The 15,854-nt window shown below is 42.3% G+C and overlaps 1 protein-coding gene across 1 annotated transcript in view; it reads left to right on the top strand.

Annotated features, from left to right (window-relative positions):
• The window catches only part of cacna1da (calcium channel, voltage-dependent, L type, alpha 1D subunit, a), a 48,375-nt gene that overhangs the window by 12,254 nt on the left and 20,267 nt on the right, over positions 1 to 15,854 (top strand). Inside the window, exons 4-25 of the mRNA XM_030778647.1 lie at positions 2,214 to 2,380; positions 2,905 to 3,057; positions 3,326 to 3,522; positions 4,717 to 4,820; positions 6,421 to 6,587; positions 7,991 to 8,065; positions 9,083 to 9,170; positions 9,538 to 9,564; positions 9,912 to 10,072; positions 10,168 to 10,393; positions 10,557 to 10,764; positions 10,969 to 11,089; positions 11,325 to 11,415; positions 11,549 to 11,588; positions 11,755 to 11,785; positions 11,954 to 12,080; positions 12,214 to 12,343; positions 13,019 to 13,078; positions 14,753 to 14,859; positions 15,177 to 15,264; positions 15,471 to 15,578; positions 15,676 to 15,728. Coding sequence (XP_030634507.1) covers positions 2,214 to 2,380; positions 2,905 to 3,057; positions 3,326 to 3,522; positions 4,717 to 4,820; positions 6,421 to 6,587; positions 7,991 to 8,065; positions 9,083 to 9,170; positions 9,538 to 9,564; positions 9,912 to 10,072; positions 10,168 to 10,393; positions 10,557 to 10,764; positions 10,969 to 11,089; positions 11,325 to 11,415; positions 11,549 to 11,588; positions 11,755 to 11,785; positions 11,954 to 12,080; positions 12,214 to 12,343; positions 13,019 to 13,078; positions 14,753 to 14,859; positions 15,177 to 15,264; positions 15,471 to 15,578; positions 15,676 to 15,728 — 2,529 coding nt within the window. The remainder of the gene's footprint in view (positions 1 to 2,213; positions 2,381 to 2,904; positions 3,058 to 3,325; positions 3,523 to 4,716; positions 4,821 to 6,420; positions 6,588 to 7,990; positions 8,066 to 9,082; positions 9,171 to 9,537; positions 9,565 to 9,911; positions 10,073 to 10,167; positions 10,394 to 10,556; positions 10,765 to 10,968; positions 11,090 to 11,324; positions 11,416 to 11,548; positions 11,589 to 11,754; positions 11,786 to 11,953; positions 12,081 to 12,213; positions 12,344 to 13,018; positions 13,079 to 14,752; positions 14,860 to 15,176; positions 15,265 to 15,470; positions 15,579 to 15,675; positions 15,729 to 15,854) is intronic.

Here is a 15,854-nt window from a genome sequence, read left to right as displayed (position 1 = left end):
CTTGAATATTTTGCCATCAAGACTTCATTACGAATAGTCAGTGTTGGTTTCAGCCCTGGCCTGGGCTTTGGTCTCAGTCAGGCCCGGTTCAAAGTTAAACTCCTTGTTAAGATGGGTTTAACAGTTCATTTTGTGTCGGGATGAGTTTGAGGTTGAGCTCATGGTCTGGCCTATTTTCAGTCCTGTTGTGGTGTTCTCTTTGTCTGCTGTGAGACTGGCATGTAAGCTTAAAAAAGCCACTGAAACTTCAGAGTGTCCTCAGCTTCAGTCTCTTATTATTCTTATTCTTATTTATTTATTTATTTATTTTACCTATCACGTCCCCCACATAAGCCTCTCTCTCTCTCTCTCTCTGTCTCCTTCCTCCTGTGAGACCCTCCTCCTTCTCCTCACCTGCTGCAGTCACGCTCCAAATCCACACACGCAGCTCCTCATGCTGCTCCGTGACCCAGAAAACAAAACACAGGAAATAAATCAGGCCTTGCACTAGTACAGTGACTCACTACCTCTCCCTCTACACTCCCTGTCCCATCGTCTGTCTCCTACTCTATCCTTCTTTAATATCTATCAATCTATTTGTATTTTCTCAGTCTCCCATCACCACCAGCCTGTCTCTCCTCTTATATCTCTCTGTCCCTCCCACTCTTCTTCCTCTTAATACACGCACAGTCCAGTGAATAGCTAGGTCACATCTCGGCCTGTCCGCCACACACGGAGTGGATCTGTCGTGCAGTCAGATGAAGAGAGTTGTCTCTCTGTCCACTTGGATGTACGGGCTCGTGATCTCTTCTTGCCGCATCCAAGGATAACTTCAAAATGTTCTAAGATCACTCTGCAAATTAGATCCGTTTGCCAAACTCATTGAGTTAATGCACGATCTGGCTGAGTCATGACAATTATATTTATTTATTGGAAACAAATCAGATCAAATTGTACCTTGTGTCATTGTAGCCGTTTAGCAAATTCTGAAATAGCTTTGGCTCTTTCAAGCAATTACACTGAAACAAATGAGAGCTGCATGTTCTCACTTCAGTCCAAAATATTGGCGAGGAACAGCCAGCTTTTGAACCTGAAGCATATTTTTTGTAGATTTGACCTTAAAATCTGAAAAGTTTTCATTTGTAATTACTTTTTCCTGTGCATCTGTAGTCTTCTCTCGCACAGCTGCGTCTCCTTTAGCGGAGCACCAGGACCTTCTATTTCACAAAACTCCCAAACTGGCAGAAATAGATTCTCAAGTGTAGATGCTTACTTGAGATGCAGTTGTTAATGGCAATTGCTTTGGGATGGAAATTTTGTCCATAATGTCATTCAAATACAGAGAGATGCTCAGTATTGTTCCCTATCTTATCCGCTGTGCTATATATGAACTGATTACATTTCGTTAGTTTTGAGGTTTTTGCTGATTCTTTAGAAAACGTCAGTGTGATCTGCCGCTGACTGTCATTGTTGTATGGCATGTGAGATATTTACTCTGATATATGTGTCGGCCAACAGCTCACTGACTGATATGAGAGAGTGATTATTTTGATTAATGGTATGAGATACTGTCAGAACATTGTAATTTCATGGCCTTGTATGAATGCCAGACTGACATCGCCAAATGTTAGAAAAAGTGAAGTGAGAGGTGCACTGGCAGTGTGGTTTTTAACGTTGTATTATAACACGGCTAGAGCCACTTTATTCTCATTCAATCCACGTTCCAGCTGTGGTGTTATTGAACATAACAGCATGACAGCATGACTTGAATGTCCAGACTGAATTATTTTTTATACTTACCCACATGCTTTTTGTCCAATTTGAAATAGGTACTTCAAACAGTACTCAATTTATTTTTTTGTTCTGTGATGGTATCTTGTAGGATTGTAAGTGAACTATGTTCTCAAGTGTGGTTACTTTCATGTAGTTTGATAAAATTTTGTACATTATGTCATGTAAATGTTACTGTATTTGATAACCATCAAGGATGACAGATTAAGACCTATTTATTTATAATCTCTATAACTAACTACACAGGAATACTTATAAAGACTCAAGAGGTTTTGGTAATGTATGTCTAGTGAGAACAAAACAGCTAATTTCAGAGGATTATCAAACCGTTAGATTCCTAAACATGCTCTCAGAGGTACTCTTGTATACTGCCGCTATTCTGTTAACCAAACAGTTATGCATAATACTAAGCATAGTTCGTGTCCACCTCACTGCTTTTCCAGATTGTTTAGTGTTGTCTTGGAAGTCTTGACCAAAGATGATGAGCAGGACTCTGCAGGAACTCCTCCGTCCATGCACGGTCACGGAGGAAAGCCGGGCGGATTTGATGTCAAAGCCCTCAGAGCCTTCCGCGTGCTTCGGCCCCTGCGACTGGTCTCAGGAGTGCCCAGTGAGTGCCCCCTGTCCTCTTATCTCCTTTCACCAAAGACCAAACACGCAGCGTATACCTCTTTTACGTAACGACTTAACGCTTTTTTGGCCGTCCGCGGACGCCTCATGCCGGACCCTCCCGTCCCTCTGTTGGTGTCTCGAGCCTTCACAGATGAACTCCCCCGGTGCAGACTATGTGGGGTGAACTCACACACATTATGTGGCCATATGGGCGGGAAGCGAAAAGCATCCCCAAGTGCAGCCCCTCAGGAACGTTTCTTTTCCCTCCCGTTTCTTTTTTTTTTCCCTTTTTTTTTTTTTTTGAACAAGCTGTCAAACTCAAAGCCCTAAAGACATGATTTGTCTTTGTGTGTGTATCTCTACTCCCCCTACACACACACACACACACACACACACACACACGCTCATGCTCTACATTGGTGCATTCTGACGGACATTAACATGCAGGCTTGAAAAAAAAAAAAAAAAACACTTGCTCATTGCATAAAGGACAGAAAATTGATTGCGACCGTATATATTCAGGTTTACAGGTGGTGTTGAACTCCATTATTAAAGCCATGGTCCCTCTCCTCCACATTGCCCTCCTGGTTCTGTTTGTCATCATTATCTATGCTATCATTGGTCTGGAGCTCTTCATTGGGAAAATGCACGCAACCTGCTTCGTCTCTGGTACAGGTGGGTTTTTTCAGTACAGCACACTGTGTCGCAGTCAGTCTTTCATTTATATAGCGCTAAAACAGTATCAGAGAGAATGAAAACGTTAAAATAACCATTAATCCGAATATAAGCGGCACATTAAAATAACTATTACTGAGAACATTGGTGTTACATGAAATGAACTATAAATGAGGCTATAAGTTGTAAGAGTACCACAGGCTGAAGGTATGCATTAGCGTGTTGTGTAGTCAGTCTGAAGTAAAAAAGTCTCTTTCTGTCTGTGTAGATATGATTGTAGAGGAGGAGCCAGCTCCATGTGCTGTGAACGGGCACGGCCGCCAGTGCTCCATCAATGGCACGGAGTGCAAAGAGGGCTGGCACGGCCCCAACGGTGGTATCACCAACTTTGACAACTTCCTGTTTGCCATGCTGACTGTGTTCCAGTGTATCACTATGGAAGGCTGGACAGACGTCCTCTACTGGGTCAGTGTCAATAGCACAGTGCAGCTCCCACCAAGAACACCCTCTGTCTCTCTGATATCATCTCTGGGATTTTTGTCAAATTTTGAGGACTAAGATAATAACTAAAGATGGCAAAATGTGTTTTTTTTATTGAACAAACCATTTACATCATTAAATCAGTCAATCTATTACTAAGAAAAAAGTCATTTTGTTCCCCCTGCCTAAATTTTGACCTTTTTTTAGTGATAAGATGGGTTATAGAAGTCTTTAGGTGTTATCTCCGAATTTGTTGCACTTATGCTACTGGAATTTTATCCAGTTTCCTGTTTTGTTTAAATAATGCGGCCATAAACAGACTGAATTTTAGATTATATGATGATTTATCATGATTACTCTGTAGTCTTTGCTGTTGTTTCTTTTATCAGACATAGAAGGTTCTAAGGCATAGTACTATTACTACGGCTATAAATGCCACTGAAGATAGTAAGAAGCTTAATGTGTCTTTAGTAATACTTAGCCTAGTCAACTATTAACTATCAAAACTAACACTGGTCATTGCCACATTTAATTAAAGGCAGCAAATTGCATGAGTCAAGCTTTTAAATAGGGGACTTCTCTCTTTATATAGTTACATTATTGCTGACAGGAGAACAAGTTGCTTTAACAAGCAGCAGCCCACACACTATAGCAGGATATCAAGAGCGATAAGTGACCACTGCCCTCTGACTCTACACCCACAACACACACTGTGCTTTAGAATAATACAGCCTCATACTCCAGGCCACACAGCCCTGCGTGTTCTCACAATTCTTTTTTTTTCAAAAAAGAATCAGATCTAACACTACTTTCAAATCCCAAGTCAAACAATTTCTGTGTAATTCTCTCTGTTTGAAAGTCTTGCCTTGCCTTTTGAACTGTAGAAATTGTAGCTGTTTACATTCTGAGCTGCTGAAAATGTATCATCTTTTTTTCTCTTTATTGTTTCTTATCAAGAATTCTTTGTAAGAATTCTTTTTTCCTCTTCTGTTTTCACAACATCCTCTCTCTCTCTCTCTCTTTCTCTCACTCTCCTCTCCTCTCCTCTCCCTCTCTCTCTCTCTCTCTCTCTGTCTTCACCTCCTCACTCTTTTCCTTCCTCTGCAATGTCTTCCCTATGTTTCTCCCACGCTCTTCATGGCCTTTCTCTCTCTGTGTCCTCTTGTTCTCTGCTCTCAGATGAATGATGCTATGGGTCATGAGTTGCCATGGGTTTATTTTGTAAGTCTGGTGATCTTCGGCTCCTTCTTCGTGCTGAACCTGGTTCTGGGTGTGTTGAGCGGGTGAGCAGCTCCCGTTCCTCCTCACTCACTCTGGTCTTTGTTTGCATTAACACGACTCTTTGGGCTCACACAGGTGAACGACGCCATTGGCTGGGAAACACCCTGGATCTACTTTGTTAGTCTGATCATTCTGGGCTCCTTTTTCGTGCTTAACCTTGTGCTGGGTGTGCTGAGTGGGTAAGAGGATGTGCTGTGTGCGGTGACTTCAGTGTGTGTTAGTTTGAGATTAAGGACAGTAGTAGGTTTGGGTTTGGTTTGGCATGTTCTAGATTTCTCTGAGTGTTGTGCTGCGTGACATCTCTTTTAAAGTGGTTCTGGTCCAGAAAATGACTAAATAAAGGACTCTGAGAAGCTGGTGCACAAGCGGAGAGGGCATACACGGACTAGGAGACAGAGCTGAGTATCATATAGACTGCAGAGGGATTAAAGAGTTTCGGGGGACAAAGGAGACAGATGCAGTGAGCTAAACCACATGGAAGAAGGACACAGAGGCTGGAGACTGGAGATAGACAGGAGCAAGGTCAGAGCAGACTAAGGAGACAGAGTGATATGGTGTGGATGTTAGGGGGATAGGACACATTGAAGTAAACAAGGAGACAGAATCAAAGGAAATACAAAGACCAAGCTCTGGGTGGCTAGAGAGTGCAAAAAAACATTGAGTAGGACATACAGACTGGAAGAGGAGGAGGGGAGGGGAGAGGACAGGAAGGACAGATAAGGGAGAGGAAGGAAGTAATGGAGGAAGGAAGATAGAAAGAACTGTCAGACAGGTGACACAGGTCTTAGGGAGTGTTTGGTATGGCTGGTTTCTCTCAGCATCGGAAAGACGACCCTACTTCCTCCAACACCCATGTGACAGACCCCCCCTCCCTCCCCAGCCCCTGCAGTGTGCAACGCACAAAGCCATGCTAACTCCCCACCCATCCTTCTGAGGATGAAATTAATCTCATTGCCTCGGCCTTCAGTCCTTCCTGCTTCTCACGTCTGCAGGGATATTAATACTTTCTCCTTAAAGCGTCAGACACTGTGTCCTATACGGATCCATTAACGCTGAATCTTTGTCCTACACAGATCCATTAAGAATAAAGGAAAATACATATTCCAAACACACAGACAAACATGTATACAAATGTGCACAGATGTGCGTGTGCGCGCGCACACACACACACGCACACACATACACAAACACACACACACACAAATACACACACAGACACACACAGACACACACACACACACACGCTTTATCAGAGCCAAAGCAGAGATTTTGAATCCTGTGTCATGTGTGTTCTCTGCTTCTCCTTGAAGCTTGCTGTATACACTGCATGTCTTTGTGTATCTTTCTCTCTTGTAAGTTTGCTCATTCCTCAGTAGTCCAACACACCACCTGCTGGTAGCTTTTAGAAGTCCTTATTTGGCAGTCAGAGGTACACATCCCCCTCCAGTGGTTGTGAGATCAATTTTGTCATTAATTATTATGTTTTATGAAGGGGGCTTTTGGAGGTATGATAGTTCAAGCTGACAGAGATAACTGATGTGCATGCGTGAGTAAATGAAAATAAAAGCCAGAGCTTATGTGTCTGTGATTGTGTGAACACAGAGAGTTCTCTAAAGAAAGAGAGAAGGCAAAGGCTCGTGGAGACTTCCAGAAACTGAGGGAAAAGCAGCAGCTTGAGGAGGATCTGAAGGGCTATCTTGACTGGATTACTCAGGCCGAAGATATTGACCCTGAAAATGAGGAGGACGATGAGGAAGGCAAACGCAACCGTGAGTATGAACGGCAAATATTACAGTCCGAGAGGTGTGAGAGAAAGTGTTTCTTTTCTATTTTGCGCTGTAATAAACTGTTTAAAATAAACCTTACAAGTGTCCCCCTTCAAGTGCTCATGCACAGAGAGAGTTCCTGCCCTTCACAGATATTCTCATCTGGATCAGTGAGAGCTCCATAAGTATATTCTCCAAAACCGGATAAGAGCTGCAGTGAATCAGTATAATCAAACATATTCCATGTTTCTTCAAATTTTCATTGAAAATCTGTGTTCATCCATATAGATAATATAAAGCATGGGGCTTGTGTAGTGTGACATTTTGTGAGGGAACATTCTCTGAAAAGTATTCTTTTTGATTTATGTTCCAAATTAATACTTGGACACTAGGGATAAGTGTTCAAACTCTGTAAAGCCTTGCATTTGGGTCTTTTGGGACAGCCTACTACAGGACGTGTTCTACCAAGTCATGGACACCTTAGTACACTTTGACACACACAGTACTCTGATACTGGTCAGCACTGATTTGGACTTTTGTCCTCAGAATTGAGAACTGTATCACTATCCCTATCATCAGTAAATGCGTATCAGTGTGTTGGGATATTATACAGTGAATTGTCTGTATTGTGTGTTGAACGGCTTTCGGTTACCGTGGGCTGTCTGACTGTGCTAGCTCAGTGACTGCCCTGGAAACGAGGGGGATAAATCATAGAACTTGAGCAGAAGAAAGACTAATCCAAATCCCCTTTTATGTAAGCAGCACATGATTTAGAACAGTTATACTGCTGCCACACTGTAGCGCAGCTTTCCAGTGGAGTCAAATTCTCTAGTCTGAGACAGACCTTTCAAAAAAAAAAAAAACCCAGAGCTGCAGCTAATCCTCTGCCACGACCCTTGGGCATCTCTGAACCTTTAACACTCCATGAAAACTTGTTTTCCTAATCCCAGATCTTTTTTTTTTTTTCCTTCTATGGTATGCACAGTCATATCTGATGCAAACGTTTGGCTGGTCCTTCTTACAGTCAATATTGTCACATTTGCAAAGGATCCCGCTCTGGTTTTGTTTTTAGCATTAACGCGAACAGAAACATGTGTGTATGCTTCAGTGTGCATAGCAACATGTTCTTATGGAGCCTCTCTTACCTGCAACCACTTGCTTTAACTAACAGCTGTCCATCGACCTCTTCTGCTCCTCTCCACTGTTCCGACTGAGTGTTACCTCTGTTGTTGTCCTCTGTAGTTCTCATGTTGTTGTTGTTGTTGTTGTTGTTGTTGTTGTTGTTTTTCTGTGGTGGTCGCTGTGGTCTCTAACCCATTTTGATGTGGACGCTCATTCTCGCCCTCATGTCTCCCTGCTGTACGCTGCTGTATGAATGCATTGGCTTGCATGTGTTTCATATGAAGGGGTCACATTGGCTGACCTCACCGAGAAGAAGAAGGGAAGGTTTGGGTGGTTCAGCCAGTCCTCTGACACTCATGGTAAATTTTGTGTTTCCCTTTACCTTTGGATTGGGTGTGTTTTAACATTAGGCTAAAAAATCTGTGTGTGCGTGCGTGTGTGTGTGTGTGTGCGCGCGCATGTGTGTGTATGTGTGTGTGTGTGTGATGTGACCAATACTGTCTTCCGTGTGCTCGAGCTTTGTGACTGTCTCCATTTATTTTATCCTTGAATCTCTTCATATAAAGTTTCTTTTTGTCCCTGAATGAGCTTGCTATATGTATTCCTTTCAAGAATGGATCAAATAATGTTACACTTCAAAATCAAAATAAGTTCTTCCATTCTTCCATATTTGTTTTTCCAATCCCACTTAAAACTGTGGCTTGGTTTGCATATAGAATTTAGGCTAAACCCAGATCACCACATTAACAGTCAGCAGTTTTCAGCAAAGTCACAAAGACTGTGATTGTGGGGGCGTATTGTTGTCTTTGAATGCGTCAGCACTCCCATGGTTTTATGTAGGATGTTAATGTTAATCAGCTCGCCAACATAGAAACTAGATATATCATCATCGTTAATTTCCACACCTTTCTTTATGTTCAAAACCACAGGTCCGTAAGCTTTTTTTTAGACACATACATAGTCTTAATGAGCAGTTAAGATTTAACTGAGCAGTTTATTTCATTGGTTGTCTGACACCAGGAGAAAGTTAATGTTAATACAAATGTAGCAACATCACAGATGTAGTATACAGAGACCTGGTGTGCCGACTACAACATCCTCTGCACTCACAAACACTAGGCCTGTCCCTCATGCATGCATTAGAGAACTCATTTAGGACAGACTGTAACCACAATCCGCAGTGGACCCTCTGATTTTGGTTTTTGAGGAAGATTTCACCCCTTTTTCTCCGTGTTTTCTGTTTTACTGCAAGGGAATGCATGACTACACAATGAATATTTTGGCCATATGTGTGTTTGTTGGTTTGTGGTGTGTGAAGAGTGTGTGAAGGGTGCTTTTACCTGTGTCTGACGAGCTCTGTGTGTGTACACTCACAGCGAGCATGCCTGCCAGCGAAACAGAGTCAGTGAACACGGAGAACGAGAAAGGGGAGGATGAGAAAACGCCATGCTGTGGGCCGCTATGGTGAGAAACTAGGCCACCGTGACAAAAAGGATCGATATACGATTCGCAATGTATATTTAATCTCTTATTAAAACAAATTAGAAACAGAGTGTTCTCTTTTGTTCTTACTGGTCATGCACCACGCTGAAGGACACAAAGTTCAAATGCTATCATCAGCTCTCTCTCTCTCTCTCTCTGAAGTGCATTGCTTGCTTCATGCACCTTCGTTCAACTCTCATATAACTTAGCTGACTGTCTTCAGCAGGAGGTATTTGAAGCGTGATAAATATACCGTCAAAAGGCTATGCAATTGATTTCTGAGAAAGAGAAATATGTAACTCACCTGTTACGATAAATGTGTGAACTTAATAATTTCTTCATTTTGCAGTCAAAAAATTTCAAAGTCAAAGTTCAGGTCAGTAAAGGGTGTTTACTCTGCATGCCTTTGTCCTTGTTTTTTTGTTTTTGTCTCAGCTTGTGATCTGGTGAAATGTATGCATGTATTATGACTGCTCTCCTCCAAGCTCTGTCTAAGATATTATACAAGAGAATTAGTGGCTTTTAGTAGCTGTGTGTAAGTATCTGCTTGTAGCATGGGTGATGGTCCATAGAAAATGTCCCCTACGTTTTTTCAAAACACTTTTAAGAATCCCAAAGCTAGTTTTGGGATTAGTAGCACTGTTATATGAAATATGTCATTACTAAATTTGTCTCTTGCTGTCTCATCCTGCTCTTCTCTGACCTCAATCCTTTTTCCATCAGTCGACGCTGGCGTCGCTGGAACCGATTCTGCCGCAGGAAGTGCCGCCTTGCGGTGAAGTCGGTGCCTTTCTATTGGCTGGTGATCATCCTGGTCTTTCTCAACACCCTTACCATTTCCTCGGAACATTACAATCAGCCAATGTGGCTGACACAAGTCCAGGGTGAGCAGTCAGACAGATGCCAGTCTAGTTACCATTCATGATTCCACATTCATTGAGTATTTCAGTGCTAAATATCTTTGGCTCCCTCTCTCTAGATGTGGCCAATAAGGTGCTGCTGGCCCTGTTCACCTGCGAAATGTTGGTAAAGATGTACAGTCTGGGCTTGCAGGCCTACTTTGTGTCTCTGTTTAATCGTTTCGACTGCTTCGTGGTGTGCGGTGGTATAACGGAGACCATTCTTGTGGAGCTGGAGATTATGTCTCCACTCGGCATTTCTGTGTTCCGCTGTGTTCGCCTGCTCAGGATCTTCAAAGTCACCCGGTAAGACGAACATAGATTGTTACTCTAGTATGTATGAGCATGAAAGAGTTTGAGCCCCTCGTGGATATTTTTGCAGTCTTCGTGTGTTGAATTTGGATGTATTGATATTTTGTTTATTGGCCCATCCCAAACTCTGCTCTCTCTTTTTCTCTCTGATGTCCAGGCACTGGGCCTCTCTCAGTAACTTGGTGGCATCGCTGCTCAACTCCATGAAGTCTATTGCCTCTCTGCTACTGCTGCTCTTCCTCTTCATCATTATCTTCTCCCTGCTCGGCATGCAAGTGTTCGGCGGCAAGTTCAACTTCGATGAGACACAGACAAAGAGGAGCACCTTTGATAACTTCCCTCAGGCCCTACTCACTGTGTTTCAGGTATGTCAGGCTCTGTGTGTGTGTGTGTGTGTGTGTGTGTGTGTGTGTGTGTACAGACTGTGTGACTGAGTTTTCATCCCACTGAATTTCAAATGAAAACTTATTGCTTGCATGCACTTTTGTGTGTGAATTACATATTGTGCCACTCTTTAGACGTGGTATGTATATTTTCTGCATTGCGAAAGATGTGTGTGGTTTTCTCAGATCTTAACAGGTGAAGACTGGAATGCTGTTATGTATGACGGGATCATGGCCTATGGTGGGCCTTCCTCATCAGGGATGATTGTGTGTATTTACTTCATCATTCTCTTCATCTGTGGAAACTGTATCCTTTCCCACATTACCCAGACACACTTTGCTCCAGACACAACTCTGTGTAGATGGTAGATGGCTGAGCATTAGAACTGTAACTCAAGGCTTGTATTACATCTATTATTTGCAGTCATATGAATTATAACCAGATGTTTGAAATACTGCAAACTTACATTGAACACTATATAGCAGTAATGGATTATGTTTCTATTCCGTGATATTTTTCTTTGACATGCCGTTTTATTCAGACATTCTCCTGAATGTGTTCTTGGCTATCGCTGTGGATAACCTGGCAGATGCGGAGTCTCTGAACACAGACGGGGATGATAAGAAGAAAGGGTAACCATTGACATATAGCTCATTCATTTCTGAGAGGTGTCTGCTGCTTTGTCTTCTTTGTTTGGAAATGTTTCAGCCAAGCTGGCTCTGTAGCACTGAGAGTGTTTGTTTTTGTCATTTTTCCTCATACAAGCGATGACAAGAAGGATGATGAAAATGATGATGAAACAAAGGTGAGGGTTGTGTGTGTGTGTGTGTGTGTGTGTGTATGTGAGAGAGAGAGAGAGCGAGAGAGAGACAGAGAGAGGGACAGAGAAAGAGAAAGAGCGAGAGAGTTTAGTAGTACGCAATAACAATTTAAAATGTTGACTCCTGTCCTTTCTCTCTCTGTGCTCTTAGGTTGCTGTTGAGGATGAAAAAGACAACGCAGGTAAAGAGCCAAACCAATTGCCTTTCTCAGTCACACACTATGTGTATTTATACTCTTAACCTGTCACCTGGTGTTGTACGTAGGCTATGTGTGGATGTGTAATGGATACCTCTTCATTTGTAAACACGTTCTTTCATCACTCACACGTGATATGTTGTTCTGCAGGAGAGGATGAGGAAGATGAGCCAGAGGTACCTGCAGGGCCACGTCCCCCCATCTCTGAGCTCGTGAAGAAGGAGAAGATCATACCAATACCAGAAGGGAGTGCTTTCTTCATCTTCAGCAGCACCAACCCGTATGTGACGCACATGCCAGCCTACAGACACACACACACACACACACACATATATGTCTGTGAACTTTTTATAAGACCCAAAGAGCTGCTCAGTGTTTCTTAAAACAGAGATGCATTTTCTGTCTGTCTTTAGAATCCGAGTCGCATGCCATAAGCTAATAAACCACCACATCTTCACCAACCTCATCCTGGTCTTCATCATGCTCAGCTCTGTTTCCCTGGCAGCCGAAGACCCAATCAGAAACTTCTCCGCTCGCAACATCGTAAGTGCCACTCGATCTCACTCCACAGTATAAACTCACATCCACCCTACTTTGACTTCAAGTCTACTGTTAAACATTAAAAATAAACCGATTTTTACAGTGATTTCAATGTCTAGTGTAACCAAATATGACTCAAAAGTTAAACTGTCTGAGTTTTAAAATACAATATGTAGATATTGGTATGTGAAAGGATAGTGTGGTGGATTCTGTAATGATGAAGTTTTTTCAGAAAAATGATGGGTGTCCTCTTACCCGTCCCCTGGCTGTCTCTCAGCTTCCTTGGTTTTTAAGAATATGCATGATAGATGTACTATCTGTTGTTCTCTTGCTTTGTCTTTCACACCTGTTTAACTTCCATAGGTTAAAGGGATGTCACTGCCAAAGAGAAGTCTTTGATATCACTGTTCATGCCTAAAATACAAAACAACTGATTTCTGTTTTCACATAGTCATACAAAGTGAAAATGATCAATTGCATTATTGATAGCATAATTATTACAGTACGTTTTAACAATCCAAATAAAATGCAATTACAGAACCGTCATATATAAGATCTGATCATATCGAGCATCTAGGCCTACACGTTTTTCATCGTGACAAACTGCTCAGCACTGTACTTGTGAAAGGTTTTTTAATGTCCTTAACCTTTGTTAAACATATACGTTGCTTTTTGCAGATACTTGGTTACTTTGACTATGCTTTCACGGCTATCTTTACTGTTGAGATCCTGTTGAAGGTAAATGCCATGTTCCTTGCCTTGCTGGTTGTGTCTGAAGTGCCTTTGCAGTAACACTTTGTTACACATTTTGTTGCCTTCCAGGTCCTAGGCTATGCAGATTATGTCTTCACTAGTATGTTTACATTTGAGATCGTGTTGAAGGTAACCTCTCGAGTGACACAGAGAGCCTTGCTGCATTCTCTCCTTGTGTGTCACCTGCCACTTAGTACAACCTGGCTTGATGCCTTTTTTTCTTTCTTTCGTTTCGTTTCTTTTCTTTCTTTTTTTTGTACCATGGCACCTCTTTTAATAAATATTCATGTATTTAAAAAAAAAAAAAAAAAACAGCAACATTTCAACCAACATCTTCGTCGGATACACATCCACAACACAAGAGTTGTCAGATTTTTACTTAGCAATGACAGGAGAAGATGATTAGAGACTGAATCCATCTCTGATTTGGTGTCACATGAGCTGAAAATGGTTTTGGAATAAACATGACACCATTGTGTGTGCTCTGCCTTGCTGAGGAAATATCTACCTGAAAAAAAAAAAAAACTGATGAAACTATGCAACTCTTTGTGAAATGAGAGAGACGACAATATGTTTTTCAGACGTAGCTTTGACTGTAGTTGGGTTTGGGAGTCTTTTTTGGCTCTTCAGTGACAAATAATCAAGAGCCCTCCACAGCCAAAGCTACATCCATGCTTTTCATAACTGACCTATCAAGAAAGAGCCATAAAAGAGGGGGCACAAACAACCATGTTCCAGGCAGAGCATGGTGCAGTCTGCTTTCCCCTGGACTGAGTGCATATAAATGTAGTGTGTCCTCCAGAACTACAGGGGGCATCATAATCTCCTCAATTTTCCTAGACTTAATGGATGATAGATCTTGAAATCAGTTAATCTCTCTCTCTCTCTCTCTCTCTCTCTGTCTCTCTCTCTCTCTCTCTCTCTCTCTCTCTGTCTCTCTCGCTCTGGAGTTTCTGCTGGCCTCTGTATTTACATGCACTTGGGAGACGAATCCTTTTATGATTTGGAAAGACTTTTGTTTTCACTGATCTTATTCTCTGCCTGCTTAAGTCTGAGGTTGAAGTTGGAACTGCTTCCTTCTCTGAACTCTATGAACTCTTAAAGAACAGGGCGGAATGTGCTTTATTAATACACGGCTCTCATGAATGTGACAGCAAGATGACTATCATTTCAGATCGCTAAATCTCTCTCTCTCTCTCTCTCTCTCTCTCTCTCTCTGCCTCTCTCTCTCTCTCTTTCTATCTCCTTTTTTCCTTCTTGCTCATCCTCTGAAATGTTTGATGATTCCTCGGCTGGGCAACAAACTGCATGTTTTATTGCCTGGCACCCTGTTGCAGATTTTGAAATGCATATCTTACTACTACATTCATGGTGAAATAAGCTGTGGGGGTTTGGCATTATTAGCATTAGCATTTAGCATCCTGTTTTACTGCTCTGAGCCCGCCACCCTCAAAACAGAGTGAACCGCAGGAGTGTGTGTCTGTCTTTGTTTATGATCCTGTGTGAATGAGAGAGAGAGTGCAAGAGAGAGAGAGAGAGAGAACGAAAGAGAGAGGAGTGTGTAACCGTGCATGTAAGTGTTGTATTGGTTGTGTCTGTATGTGTAGGTACATGTCCTCTAGGCTTAAGGATCTCTAAGGTTTTTCTGTTGTCTCTTAGATGACTACGTACGGAGCATTCCTGCACAAAGGAGCATTCTGCAGGAATTATTTCAACCTCTTGGACCTGCTGGTAGTCGGGGTTTCCCTGGTCTCCTTTGGCATACAGTGAGTGACCGGCAAAATGACCCCTGACAGCCCACTTCCATTTCTCACACACCAACAGATGCAGCTTCATTCCTGCTCAGTTCTCCTGCTTTCCAGTAACCAAATGGCCCTAGTCAGGTTTATCTGACATGAGCATTTGTTCTGCTTTGTGTCTCCTCATGTCTTATTATTGGGCGTGGGTGTTCATATCGCTAACCACATTAGTTTAGGTCTCGGAAACTGTCTGGGAACTGATTTTTTTTTATACAGATGTGCATGATGTGTCAGTGGACAGTAAGTTTAAAATGTGAATGTGTGTGTGTGTGTTTGTTGCACAGGTCCTCGGCTATCTCCGTGGTGAAGATTCTGAGAGTGTTGCGGGTGCTTCGTCCACTGAGGGCCATTAACAGAGCCAAAGGCCTAAAGGTGCCCCGTCATACTCTGCTTAGTGTCTTGTGTTCTTTCATTTGTAACAGCATATAGGTGATGTCTGTAACAAATATGATTTGTTTGAATATGCACATTTGTGTTGTTCTGAATGCCAGATAGTTAAGGGAGAGAAAGTGGGAGAATCTCTTTTGCGCCGCAGTGCTCTCTTTACTAAAATGCAATCGGAAATGTTCTCTCTACAGCACGTGGTCCAGTGTGTGTTTGTGGCGATCAGGACCATCGGCAACATCATGATTGTCACCACTCTACTGCAGTTCATGTTCGCTTGTATTGGAGTGCAGCTCTTCAAGGTCAGTGTTGGTTCACAGTCACAGACCCTAACTCGTATAGTGGTACGCTGTGAAGGCAGCACATACAGCATATATGACCTCTGTTCTCGCTCCTTAGGGCAAGTTCTACCGCTGCACAGACGAGGCAAAGTCCAGCCCAGAGGAGTGCAAGTCAGTTTATTTATTATATGCTTCTACTCAATGTTTTGTCATCTGAGGCATCGTCTTGTGGGCTTACTGAAGTTCACTTAATCTTTTTTTTTTTTCAACAGACTTGTCATCTCTTTTTAAAGCTGA

The sequence above is a fragment of the Chanos chanos genome, chromosome 6 (assembly GCF_902362185.1).
Source record: "Chanos chanos chromosome 6, fChaCha1.1, whole genome shotgun sequence".
NCBI classification, from domain to species: Eukaryota; Metazoa; Chordata; class Actinopteri; order Gonorynchiformes; family Chanidae; genus Chanos; species Chanos chanos.
Note: the sequence above shows the minus strand (reverse complement) of the source record. Positions and strands in the feature narration are given on the sequence as shown.